Source organism: Eurosta solidaginis, chromosome 3, assembly GCF_040869045.1.
Source record: "Eurosta solidaginis isolate ZX-2024a chromosome 3, ASM4086904v1, whole genome shotgun sequence".
Classification (NCBI taxonomy): domain Eukaryota; kingdom Metazoa; phylum Arthropoda; class Insecta; order Diptera; family Tephritidae; genus Eurosta; species Eurosta solidaginis.
This window is the reverse complement of record NC_090321.1, coordinates 178098598-178112941: the sequence shown is the minus strand read 5'-3', so window position 1 is coordinate 178112941 and position 14344 is coordinate 178098598. Positions and strand designations below refer to the sequence as shown.

The following is a 14344-nucleotide window of genomic DNA, read 5'->3' as shown; positions in this document are numbered from 1 at the left end:
TGGTTGGGTGTGATAAGAGCGGTAAGTAATTGGTAGAAGAACCGCTAGGCAAAAGACAAAGTGTTGTGTCGCTTTCTAAAAAGGTTAATCAACGATCATATTGAGTGATGAGATAAGAAATTCCTTAACCCTTACGTGTGCGTAAATTTTTTCTTGTTAGGCCTTGGGTTTGTCGTAACTGGTGGTTTGGTCGGTCGTTTGGTCAACGAACCCACATAAGTGTCTGAAACTCCGTGACAGCTAGACGCACACGGGCAGACGCCGATCATCTTCTTCGTGCCACCAGGTAAACTTGGTACAACAGCGAAACAATTGTCAACCCAGAGTAAGTATGCTTGTCAAAGGTTCCATAACAATACGGAATGCGCATCTTTTCCGCATACGTACCTACTGCCCAATGAACGGTACAGACTGCTATCAGTTTGCGTGTGTTAGCCCTGGATTTGTCCAGAAGACTTCTCGCCCTTTTTCCATCATAATTTGGCCAAATGGATTTTGATATTGCACAGGTGGTGATGTTATTCCACTTTGTTTGTGCTTTCTTCAAGTAGAAGCTTTGGATATTCCCCTTGGCTACTGCTAAGGGTATGCCTATTTCGACACTGGTTATTTCCTCGTTCATCTCCGATGACCCCTGCGTGCTAGCTCGTCGGCCTTCTCGTTACCCTCAATCTCCTATGACCCGGGACCCAGATAACGCGCAGTTCTAGATTGGTGGATAACTGGGATATGAGTCGCTTACAAGCCCACACTAATTTTGAGTAAATGTGTGGCGATGAAAGCGCTTTTATCGCTGCTTGGCTATCCGACAGGATGCAAATTTTACCAGCTACATTCAAGCCCTCCAGTGATTTGTGGGCTTGCCAAATCGCGAGGATTTCTGCTTGAAATACGCTGCAATGCGATGGGAGTCTGAATGATGCAGACAAATCTAGGGTCTCAAAGAAGACTCCGGCCCCCACTCCCGATTCTATCTTGGAGCCGTCAGTGTAGATTTGGATGTCATCCGCAGCTGAGCAGAGCTCACAGAGTATATTAACGTAACGGCATAAACTAATCGAGATAGATATGAACTTCTATATATCAAAATGATCTGGGCGAAAAAAGAAATTCATTTAGTCTGTCCGTCCGTCCGTAAACACGATAACTTGAATATATTTTTAGGTATCTTAATGAAATTTGGTATGTAAGTTCCTGGGCACTCATCTCATATCGCTATTTAAAATGAACGGAATCGGACTATAACCAATATCAATATCGAAAATTTCGAAAAACGGAAAAAGTGCGATAATTCATTACCAAAGAAGGATAAAGCGATGAAACTTGGTAGGTGGGTTGGTCTTGTGGCGCAGAATAGAAAATTAGTAAAATTTTGGACAATGGGCGTCGCACCGTCCACTTTTAAAAGAAGGTAATTTAAAGGTTGCGCAAGCTGTAATTTGGCCGTCGTTGAAGATATGATGAAATTTGGCAAGAACGTTACTCTTATTACTATATGTATGCTTAATAAAAATTAGCAAAATCGGATATCGAGCACGCCCACTTAAAAAAAAAAAATTTAGTCAAATTTTAACAAAAAATTCAACATCTTTACAGTATATAAATAAATTATGTCAACATTCAACTCCAGTAATGATATGGTGCAACAAAATGTTCTACTTTCGCCAAAAAACGGGACGGTTGTGTTTATTTCTGCTCCTCGAATTTTACATTTTAAAATGGTAAAACTATACACAAATACTTTTTAAGAATAAATAATGTGTGAGACAGAGACTCAAAAAGCGCAATCAGAAGTTGGTTTCAAGAATATTATACCAAATAAAGTTTGATTTTTAAAATTTTATATATTTGCGAGAAAGTGACTCTAAATAAAGAAAGCAAAACGCATACACTTACAAAGATTGATACATACCTATACATATATTCGTTATATACAAAAAATGGAGAGTAAATGCGACAAGTGCTAAAGTACGATACGTGAAGAAGTATCAAAAATTCGATACGAAGGGGTGTGTGGGAAATATTATCATTTAGCACAAAAATGCTCTTGCATAGACCAATACAGTGTTAATAAATTAGACAAATGGGAAATGCTTAGATTTATGTGTACTGATTGTGTGCAGTATGTACATAACGTAGATGACATTCTAAAAGATATGCAGATGGTAGTGAGCAAAAATGGCAAACAACTATCTGAGTACCGGAATGAATTTGCCCTGCAAAAATCGTGTGACCAAAAACGCACTCAGCCACACGAATTTTTGACAGGTGTGACGATTTGGAATGAAAAATTGTGCAAATGAAATAGCATGCTGACAAATTTTTCCTTTCCCACAATGTATCGTGCTCTCTCGCACCTATTGTTTTCATAGGGATAGCAAAATACGTCATTTTTGCGTGCAAAAAATCCGCCATTTCTAATTCTGCAGAAAAGTGGAAAATTTTTTCAATTTGTGTGATTTACATTTTGCAGAAATTAATATACGCATTCTTTAATATTTTTTGGTCTACTAAAGTGTGTTTTAGCAAAAAAAAACTCATATCAATGTGTGCATGTTTATAAAGAAAGAAAGTGAAATACATATGTAATTGCATAGTATAAATAATCGTGAGCAATTCTAATGCAGAATAGTAAATTTTGATTTCCACATACATACAAGAAAACAATTTTTGTTACCATTAAGATTTATTATCCAAAATTGAAAAAAAAAGATTAGAAAATTCGGTGTAAAAAAACGGCTATGTGTGCAATAAAATAGCCTCTCTTGTTGAGATACCCCTCCATGGTCTCTATTAATTATTGTGACGGAGGTGTGTTTGCAGCAGCAAAGTGAACCCAAACAGTGTAGGTCGTGGTGGTTGTTGTTCGTGGTCCGCATCAACTGGACCAGGTGGGGCAATGACGCCACATCCAGTTATACCAAGGTATATACCACAACAGCAACCGGGTAATGCAAGGCCATGATAGCAGCAGCAACAACCTCCCAAGGCTGGCTATCATCGTTGATTTATAAAAAAAACAGTGTTGTGCATCTGTAATGCTTAAATATTTCCTCTGTTGAAACAGTTTCCACGATTCACTGTTCAACGAAAGCAGCAGCCAGCGTATGCCACCACCGAACAGCTGATAAAAACTTGGATGGCCAGCAGTTTAAAGCCAAAATGGAAGTTGAGGAAATATCTGAAAATAAGGTAAATATATGTTTCGCGTTATTAACAAAATCGCCCTAAATTTTATGAATTAACAGATCGCTACGAACGACAAAGCACCCGAACGTGTGATCAACGAAAGCACTACAGAAATTATTGCCGGCGGGGCCGTATTCTACAATCCAGTACAAGAATTTAATCGTGATTTAAGTATTTCAGTACTTAATGTATACTCAAAGCGGTTGATAAGAGAGCGGTAAGCGGCGGCGCATAAAAATCCACAAAATACAAAGGAAAGCAAGCAATGCTAATGACAAGAAACCATACACGGCTGGTGGTGTAAAATACGACGATGGACTGCGAATATTGGAAGCGCTTGCTGCAACAGGTTTACGTAGCATAAGTTATGCAAAAGAAGTAGTAGGCGTGCGTGAAATTGTTGCAAATTATCTATCTAAGGTGGCAGTAGATTCCATTAGCGTAAATATGCGACACAATGGAGTGGAACATTTAATTGTGCCAAGCGAAGGGGATGCAATGTAGGTTTGATATACGAATCAATAGCTAGTGATTTAACTGTAATAATCAATAATAAAATTCGCAATAGGACTCTCATGTACTTTCAACTTCATATGAGAAGCGTTTCGATGTTATAGACCTAGATCCTTATGGTTGTCCCAATCGCTTTCTGGATGGCGCTATACAATCACTGACGAGTGGGGGTTCATTACTTGTAACTGCGAATGATATGGCTGTGCTGGCAGGCAATACGCCTGAAGCCTGCAATGCCAAATATAGTTCTGTGCCTTTGCGTATGAAATGCTGCCATGAGATGGGATTGCGTATACTATTGCATTGCATTGAAACGCACTCTAATCGTTATGGAAAATATATTGAGCCACTTTTGAGCATTTCTGCCAATTTTTACATACGCGTATTTGTGCGTATGCATAGTAGTCAAGCGAAGTGTAAATATAGCATGAGGTTGGTATACAGCATTTTGACCTTTTACCACAATCCAATTACTTACCATATCTTTATATTATGAACACAGCAAACAATGAATGGTATTTCAATGCACTGGTTGTGATACATATACGCTACAGGCTATGGGTATTGTAAAAAGCAAGATCTCAGATAAAGGCAATGCGGAAGTAAAATTCGGTATACCAACTGGACCAAATGTTAATACAAATTGTGCGCATTGCGGTGATAAACATCATGTAAGTTTCAACTATCCCACTTAAGTATTTAAACTCGAATAAATCAAATTATTTCCTTCTTACTTAATTGGTGCTTAACCGTTTAAACGGCTATGTCCGTTCAAAAAGGCGCGTCAGTCGCTTTTTCAGAGAGTTAACTGGCACCAATTGTTCACACCAAATTTGTTTCTTATATTCCCAAATATAGATGGGCGGTCCATTTTGGTCGCATCCCATACATGATCCAACGTTTGTTGAAGAATTGTTACAAATCATAGAAGAAAAACCGCTAAGTGATTTGGACACACAACGTCGTTTAAAAGGTGTGTTATCGGCGGTATGCCTGAACTTGTATTGGGTACATGAGTTTTTATGTAAAAAATATTCATCATATCCAACATCAATACCTCGCATTCAATTGTGGACGCTGTACGCACTATATTGGGTTCACGTAATATGGACAAGCATATTGTTGATTCCAGTGGCAAGGCCACAATTTCAAATGATGGGGCAACCATTAAGAAACTATTGGATAAAATAATAACACAACGTAGCGTGCTCAAGTGGTATAAGCTTATCTGCAAAAGATATTTCGTAACGAAAACCCTGGAAGATTACCGCGCCTTGTCTGCTGTGGTTCAACAAAATATAACTTGGATGTTTGTTGCTCTTTTTCAATTTTCCTGAATACAAATGTCTGGATTGGAAAAATTTCAAGCAAATAAAGCTTGGCGTGCAAAAGTCAAGAAATTACTTGTCATGCAACGGTAAATGCTTATAACTATATCATTAAAATTGTATGCTTGTTTATGATGAGCCATTCGAGTGAGCAAGGAGATGGATGTTTTAAATACTGTAGAGTAAATTGGCTTACTATATAAGAATTTGAAAATTTTCCAAATCTTTGACTAAAAAGTAGCTACTAGCTTGGAGAACTTTATTACTTTACTTTTAAAAAGATAAATCACTTTAGCATGGTAATATATACCTATTATTAAAAATTAATATAAACAATATCTTCAACATTTTTTTCTCGATTCACGAACACATTTAGAAAGGCTACAACGCCTGCTAAAGAGCCGGCATCTTGCCAAAGCTTTAGCTTGGATTTAGAGGAGGATCTACAAACTTTGCTAGAAGCACGCGCAGCTCCTCGTGTAGCGAATGTGGATCAACACGAAAGTAACGTTGCTGTTAGCGTAAATGCAATGAACAAAATATTTGAAATGGAGGATGAAAATAAATCCAACAATGCAAACACTATAAAGAGGATTCCTTATATTTTTTCAACTAAGGCATCTTGTAACTATATTCGAATGCCAACAGCAACGTACGTCTGATGAAAGTTTTATGGCTTTGGAAAAAATGTGTGATAAAACAGCATCCGATCCTGACAGCACACTATTTAAGTACATACATAGCGAGAACAAGGATATGGTTAAAGAAGATGCTAAAAAGCGCAGCGCCGATGGAAACTATTTTAAAATCCCTTGTAAATAAGGTAAGTGAATATACAACATATTGAAAGTTGATAAGATTGCGTGGTATAAATTTAATAATATAATCTTAGAACTACAAGAAATAGATGAAGAAGCACAATCACTGCAACGTCTATTGCATGACTTATGCGTACAGGAGCAGCATCAATTGGATAATGAAACTCCTTTAAAAAGTATTGATGTAACACTCCTAGAAGATATTGAAGCGCCATCTAAAATGTGGGACTCCACAATAGTGGGCGATACCACTTTACAAATTCACCTTTGAAAATGGTGAGACTTCTCAGACCATCTACTATATATAGAGGAAAATTGCGAAGATTAGTCTAATAGTTCTTTGGGTGGTGATGATGCATCATCACACATAAGCTTTCAAAGCGCTCAAAAAGGCAGTGAAACTTCAGCGACAACAAGCTTTTATGAAACAGCACATGACACCACAGGCACAAGTGCACCCAGGATAGTTTCACATTATACCCAAAGCGAGTCCTCCGAAGAATCGCATGAACTGGAAAAAAGTATAATATTGATAAACCTAGATAACACACTAGAGCCCCCAGCAAATGAGCATGCAACTGTGACTGAACTTATCACCAATGATAATAAAAATATGCATGGCAGTGAAAAACTATCTTCCAGCGCGTCCCCTGATGATTTTTTAGGAGTAATTGAGTTGTCGGATGATGAGTCAGATGAAACGGGCGGAAATTTAAACAAAAGTGTCTTTATTAAAGAGGAGAAAGAACAACAACAGAAGGAAATTGCAATAGAGCCAATAGCACGAAATGCGGAAAGCATGCTCCGTAATTACCATAACAAAAGTTATATTGACTTTGAAGAATCATTTGAAAATGATAAAGAAAATCGTAGTTTGTTCAATGAGAGTAACGAAAAATCTTTGCACTTCAATGATACCATGGAAGAAGTTGAGTACCTACATGATGAAAAAAGGTATCCAGTATATGCAAGTCGCTGAACCTACAACAAAACTGGGTAATCTATCGCCAACCGTAAACGAAACCCAAATGGTGGTGAAACCATTACAGGAACGTGAAAAAACATTTACGTATTCGCCGAAAAAAGCAAAAAGCAACTGTGGCTCGCCAGCTAAAAAGTTTATCCATATCTCATTAAAGATGTTGATGTTGTAGCGATAAAGACACTCGAAGTTTTTAGGGAGTGTTTCCGTTTTTTCGTTAATATCTTTTGAACGAGTTAAAATTTTTATTCTCCGCCTTCGTATTATTAATACTGATGTCGAGACGCGTCGTTTGACACCTCTCTCGATATTTTTGGCAGTCGACCCCTCAACTAGACTATTACCATTAATAATTCGGTAATAATGAAGATTTCAGGATGATTGGCATATTGGAGCAAATAACTATTGCTTGGCTACTGACTGCAGCCGCCGCCTTGTGGTTTATCAGGTAATCATGAATACGCACATTTTAAATATTTAAAAATAAGCTGTATGAAGTAATACCATTTGTCTCTGTGTAGATCCTATATGCAAGGTGGGAAGTATCGAAAGAGTACGACGGCGTTAGGGAAAGTTGTTCTTATTACTAGAGCAAATACCAGCATAGGAAAGGAGACAGCCCGGGACCTAGCTAAACGTGGAGCCACAATTTATATGGCGTGTCGTAACATGGAAAAATGTGAAAAGGTATCAACAAAAATAAACCAGATAATAATTGTTATACAAATTTTGGTAATTCTTTACTTTAGCTCACAACTGTCAAAAATATCGGGAGAGCGTTCAAAAGACGCGTTTTGATCCCTGGACCACGAATCCGAGAGTGGAAATTAAGAATTTAATTTCTGTCCCAAGATATTTCAAAAAAACCGCAAAATGGCCACGGAGCGCTCCGAAACCGGAGGTGGGATCCATAGTATTTTTGTACAGAACACCTTTCTGCATTGGGGGCCTTCGGCCGCGCTTATAAAAAATTACCCTGGGTGGGTCCAACACCGGTTTGGAGGCCCAAACTATATCCGCGCAAAACACTTTTACCCACAGTTTTTCTTGTGGGTACCACAAAATCATCAAAATTACAATAACCACATGAAAATTTTTAATTTTGTTTGCAAATATCTCCGAAACGAAATAAAATTTCCAATTTCCGCTTTCAGATTCGTGATCCTGGGTCCAAAGCGCGTCTTTTGACACCTCTCCCGATATTTTTAGACGAGTTTTAGCAGTTGTGAGCTAAAGTAAAGAATTACCCAAATTGTTTATTATGATGTCATGGATGATGTCATACTGTCGACGTCGGGGTTAAAGCTGCTGACTGCGTTTTTTACGTAACGTGCCGGATCCATATCGATAAGACTCGCCCAAACCTTTGGGGGTGTCTTTACCGTTAATACAACAACAACCTCAAATAAAGCCGTAACATCCGTGATCGTTAGACTGTCACGTAAAAATATTGGCTCGCATAATAACATATTTACTTCAATAGTGTCATAACTCAAAAAACACAATTTTCCAGGAGAGCCATTCAAAGATTTTAACTGCCATATGTTGCCCATATAAAGGCTTATTTTCATTGTTATAGCACGTGGTAAAGTTTTAACTGATCACAAAGATTTTTTTATACAACATAGATTATGATATTGGGTACGTTTATATGTTATTAATTCAAAAGTCATGTTTTTTGAGTTATGACACTATTGAAGTAAATGAGCGATATGTACGTGCTCCTACTACTTTGTTCGTGTTCGGCACGATGTGAACGTGTGATTGCAGGTAATTTTCCTTATCGTATTCTATCGGTGACTATTCGGCCCCTTAACGCATGACACACATCAGGACTTAACAAAAATATTCTTACCTTTTTCCTCTCCATTTTCTTAACTTTTTAAATGAATAGATTTCTTAACTCATGTAAGAAGGCCTTCAAATCAGGCATTTGCACTCCTTATCATATTATCATATCGCCGTATGCATACCGGCGAGCGACCATACTCGTGCTCAGAGTGTGGGAAATCATTCTCATTGAAATCGTAAGAATATACAATAGGGTTCAGAGTTTGAACGGCCGGCAGTTAAAAATGGATTTATTTTAAAAGTTAATAAAAAAAACTTATATCTAAACATATCCGTAAAACGAAAGACATAAAAACAAAAGCTCAGTAAAAATGGGACAACTAAATGAAACCTTATATCCATATCGCCTGCTGATTGGAATATCACCCGGTTGTTGTTGTAGCAGTTAGGTGGGGCGAAGCACTGCTACAACAATATCACCCGGTCTCGGGTGCCGTTTCGAAAAGCACCTTTCTCAGAAAACATTTGAATAACCCCGTATATTAGAAAAGCCCTATCACAGAATTCGGTTGAAGAATGCCCTAACTCAGATTTGGCTTCAAAAATGACCGATCTGAGCTCAAATACAACACATTTTGACAATAGCTGGAGTGTTTATGAAACAAATTCTATGATAGGGCGTTCTTCAAACGAATTCTAAGAAAGGAAGTTTTTGAAACGGCAGCCGAGATTTGGTGATATTCCACTCAGCCCTACCTGCACTTTGAGGGAGATCTTAAGGCCACAATAGAGGTGGACGGTTGGCGCAAGGGTGCGCAAATGGCGGACGAGGCGATACATGTGTACACCGATGGTTCCAAAATAGTGGAAGGAGTAGGGTCTGCGGTATACTGCGCTGATCCGGAATTAAGCAGATCCTACAGGCTGCCGGATTACTGTAGCGTTTTCCAAGCGGAAATATTAGCCGTAACCAAAGCAGTAGAAACCCTGGAAGAGAATAGCATAAGCTGCAACCGTGTTAACTTTTATATTGACAGTCAAGCAGCAATTAAGGCAATAATCTCGCATAGCACAGCATCTAAATGCGTGTTAGAGTGTAAGCAGTCTCTGGAGAGAATCGGGACAGGGAGAAGCATACATCTATATTGGGTCCCAGGGCATATGGGAATAGATGGGAATGAAAAAGCGGACGAATTAGCTAAAAAGGGCGCATCCCTTGAAGCTTGCTCCGTAGACGTCCCAATTAGATTGAGCGAGATTAAGCGAATGCGAGAGGTGCACATGATCGACCAAGCAGAAAAGGCGTGGGTTCAAGCGCGGGGCTGTAAAGTGGCGAAGATTATGTGTAGGTCTTACAACCTTAGACTAACACAGTTGCTTCTATCATTAAAAAGAGAGGACTGTAGACTCATGACGGGTATTCTGACTGGACACTGCCTTCTGGCGTCACATGCCTTTAAATTAGGCTTGGTCAGTGATAGCAGGTGTAGGAAGTGCGGGTTGGAGGAGGAAACGATCGAGCACGTTCTGTGCTCGTGCCCTGCACTTGCCAGGCTAAGACTCCAGCTATTAGGAGTGATACAGCTGTCAGATCTAGAAGCAGCAAGTGGCTTAAGTCCTAGGAAGCTTCTAGTATTTGCCAAGAGGACGGAGTTATTTTATAACATAGGTCCTGGTTTTTGATAGGGTTTTTCAGTTTGGTCATTAAAACAAACTTCTGGTAACACTACGGACTCAATCAGTCTATGTGAGGTCCTCATGGACCGGCCAGTTCAACCTACCTACCACTCAGCAGCCGATATGAATATATGGTAAGTCTCATTTTTACCGACCTTTCCTTTCCTTTTTAAAAATGTGCTTAACAAAACTTTTTTTCTTTTAATGCACTCTTAAAATGAATCCATAAGCACTGTAACGTTAACAACTTTTTCATACTTGTTTTTTGATTTGTATTGAGAGTGGCGATTTTAATATTAGAACGGCTAATTTAGACAATTAAAATAACAAAAATTACTACAAAGCCAAATTTTAGTGGGGACCTCTAGTTTACCATAAAAATATTAAAATTAAAAGTCCCCATCTATCCTATTCGAGCTAAAAAAAATTACTCGAGGTCAAAGGTCATTGCCTTAATAGCACCGCAGAAAAATTCCTCCAATTCCAATAATTGGGGAATAAGAATTTCGAATCTTCGAAGTCAGCTGATTTGCCAGTTGAAATTTTGTTGCGCATTTCTATTTTTGTTAACAAATTAAAAGTTTAGTTTTTGTTGCGAATTTGTTTAAAATTGAGAAAAAAAATATAAGCAAAGCAACAGGGAGCAACAAACGAATATCGCAACCATCTTTCACACGTTGTTATTGTAGCAGTGCTTCGCCCCATCCAATAGGTGCGACCGATCAGAAATTATCATCAATATCCTCTAACGGGAGTCCAAGGAAACTTGCTGTTTCGACAGGGGGGACCATAATGAAAGGGGTGTTAGAGGCGTTGGTTCTACATTACAATTAAATAGATGGTTGGTGTCATGTGGGGACACATTGCAAGCGGGGCATACATTTTGTATGTCGGGGTTGATTCTGGATAGGTAAGAGTTTAACCTGTTACAGTATCCAGAACGAAGTTGAGCTAGAGTGCCTCGCTTTTCTCTGGGGAGTATGCGTTCCTCTTCCGCGAGGTTTGGATACTTTTCTTTGAGTACTGGATTCACCGGGCAATTCCTAGCATAAAGGTCCGACGCTTGTTTATGGAGTTCACCAAGGACCTGCTTGTGTTTTTTCGCTTCATACGGCTGGGTTCTCAGGAGCCGTAATTCCTCAAAATGCTTACGGAGATGACTCCTTAGGCCCCTAGGCGGTGCTGGTTGACCAATCAGATGTCTGTTGGGATGCTCAGGTTTCTGGGTACAGGAACTGTTTGGTCAGCATCTCATTTCTCTCCCTGATGGGGAGTATTCTCGCCTCATTATGCAGATGGTGTTCTGGGGACATAAGAAGACAGCCCGTGGCAATTCTGAGAGCAGTATTTTGGCAGGCCTGTAGCTTCTTCCAGTGGCGACCATATGGGTGACGCATAGCACTTAATCGGCTGGCTAATTGCTTTGTGTGTAGTCATGAGCGTTTCTTTATCCTTTCCCCAGGTACTGCCAGCGAGGGATTTGAGGATTTTGGTACGGCTCTGAATTCTCGGAACAATTGCGGCTGCGTGCTCACCAAAATGTAGATCCTGATGAAAGTCACACCCAAAATTTTAAGGTGTAAGACAGTCGGTAGGGTAATGTCATATGGTCGACAAAAATGGAGAGATTGGGGAGATAGCTGTTTATTTTATTACAAAGCTCATCGGTGTAGGAAACAATAGCATAGGCGTAGAAGCAATAGTGACTCCTGGTGGTAAAGGTAACTATTGATATGTAGAAGTTAAGCAGAAGTTTGAATATGAGTTTTTTTAAGTTATTGCAAAAAAAGCGTTGAGGATTTTTATTATCTTACCAGGTACCTTCGTACATGTTTCTAAGAATGAAGAATAAAGCCTATTCAAACTCAATTTTGACCAGGACAAAGCCGCTGAGACTTCGCTATACTTTAACATACCATACGTTACCCCATTTTAGCACAACTATCATTTTTTGATTTTATTAAATTTTAATAAATGTTTCTTCCTCTACAGTTCCATTTCGGTATTGGATGGTAAATATGGCTTTCGCATTTTCTCCATCAATAATTGTGACGAGGTGGAACAAATCTATGCGCGTAAATCGCAACATATTATCTTGGTCGAGCGTTTCTTCAATAGCCTCTACTGGTGATGGAACAGCAGAGAAACCCAACTGTTTACAAATGTTACACTTCAAAAATAATCAAAATATCTGTCATTGCGTCTACGGCTCAATTCCCCACAGTATATGAATGAATCGAACGCACCTAATTGTCTGCCTAACTGATAGTATACATATTCATCAAATCGAAAATATTGCACCAAACGAACTGGGTCTGAATACTGAAACAGTACACATATTCAAAATCGATGAGAACGCTGTGGTGATGGTATAGGGTGAGTTGTTGAATAACATACGAAAACCACTTTAACCCATCTATATATTTGCATTACAGCTAAAGCTTTACAAACAGCAACAATTGCTTGCGCCAAGCAATTGGAAAAGGCAGTGAATCATTCATCACACTGTACGGATGGTGCAAAGTTAGAATCTGCTGTTGTAACTGCTGCCACCGACACAACGGTCATCTCTACTTCGCCGAGTAGCGGCTCGTCCGACTATCTATCGAAGACAGTATAATCATATCTTTTGCCAACACAGGTTAGCGATGTGCTTGCACAGGAAAAGATTTCAATTGGAAAACGAAACCCAATTAAGGGAGTTTATGTTATTATTAAAGTACGTACTTCTTTTTTATATGAACTGTATTAATTTAAGTTACAATTTCATGTACATATACAATAAAGTATGTCGTGTTACGATTGCTGTTGGAATTAGATTTGAAACCAATCAATATTTCTGCTAAGGGTTGCAGAATTATTGCTGGAATGATTAGATTTAGAACAATAATAAGTCTTACTCAATTACTAGTCCTACATTTTTAAATTCATATTTTACTTTACTTTATTACTTTCAAATTCAATTACGACAGCAATCGGTTTCCACGGCACCTTTGAATATTCTTGATCAGAAAAAAAAGAGTAAATCTAATCTGAATTTCTAATTAGCTTTAAGTTGTAGATTTAAATTGATTCAAATAATTGGAGTTTTTTCTAAAGCTTAAAATTATTTTCTGTTCGCTTGGAAAAGATTTCAATTGGAAAACGAAAACCAATTAAGCGAGTTTATTTATTATTAAAATACTTACTTTTCTTTATTTGAACTGTATTAATTTAAGTTACAATTTCATGTACATATATAATAAAGTATGTCGTGGTACGATTGCTGTTGGAATTAGATTTGAAACCAATCAATACTTCTGCTAAGCGTTGCAGAATTATTGCTGGAATGGTTAGATTTAGAACAATAATAAGTCTGACTCAATTACTAGTCGTACATTTTTAAGTTCACCAATTACGACAGCAATCTGATTCCACGACACCTTGAATATTCTTGATCTGAAAAAAATAAACCTAATCTGAATTTCTACTAAGCTTTAAGTTGTAGATTATTCAAATAATTGGAGTTTTTTCTAAAGCTTAAAGTTATTTTCTGCTCGCTTAGAAAAGATTTCAATTGAAAAACAAAAACCAATTAAGCGAGTTTATTTATTATTAAAGTACTTACTTCTTTTTTATATCAACTGTATTAATATAAGTTCCAATTTCATGTACATATATAATAATATTGAAAATAATAAATATTGAAAATTCAATTTTTTTGGTTCATATTTTAATCATATGGTTGCACCAGGTAAAGTAAATATGCAGGTAAATGTTATATGGCGGTTATATAAATGGTAAAACCGCAGTAAAATTGATTGTCAAATGACTCGAAAATGTAGAGTGAAATGACGGAGAATATGACCGCCATTTGACGAGCATTGTGACGTGTGTGAACAGCACAGTAGTATGCTCACATCCTATAGGTGGGAGCGGAATGCATGATCACATTAATAGGAACGAAACGGAAAATTTGGTCACAAAACCTAATCGCCCCATGCAAAAATGACTATGAATATAACCGCTGCAGAAAGTCACAATGACCGTAAAATTACTAGTAAAAT

At 38.0% G+C, this 14344-nt stretch overlaps 2 protein-coding genes across 5 annotated transcripts in view; one reads left to right on the top strand and one right to left on the bottom strand.

Moving 5' to 3' along the window:
• The window catches only part of Dgk (diacyl glycerol kinase 1), a 494377-nt gene that overhangs the window by 198000 nt on the left and 282033 nt on the right, over window positions 1–14344 (bottom strand). The gene's annotated exons all lie outside the window — the stretch shown is intronic.
• On the top strand, window positions 4215–13993 carry LOC137243535 (uncharacterized). The gene is made up of 6 exons (XM_067771341.1): window positions 4215–4334; window positions 6177–7278; window positions 7352–7517; window positions 7580–8600; window positions 12291–12674; window positions 12734–13993. The coding sequence occupies exons 1-2, from the start codon at window positions 4215–4217 to the stop codon at window positions 6825–6827; spliced, it is 771 nt and encodes a 256-aa protein (XP_067627442.1). The 3' UTR covers window positions 6828–7278; window positions 7352–7517; window positions 7580–8600; window positions 12291–12674; window positions 12734–13993.

Coding starts and splice junctions, on each gene's coding strand:
- LOC137243535 (XM_067771341.1), top strand. CDS start 4,215: ATGGTATTTCAATGCACTGGTTGTGATACATATACGCTACAGGCTATG. Junction 4,335..6,176: donor GTATACCAACTGGACCAAAT/GTTAATACAAAT, acceptor TGCGAAGATTAG/TCTAATAGTTCTTTGGGTGG.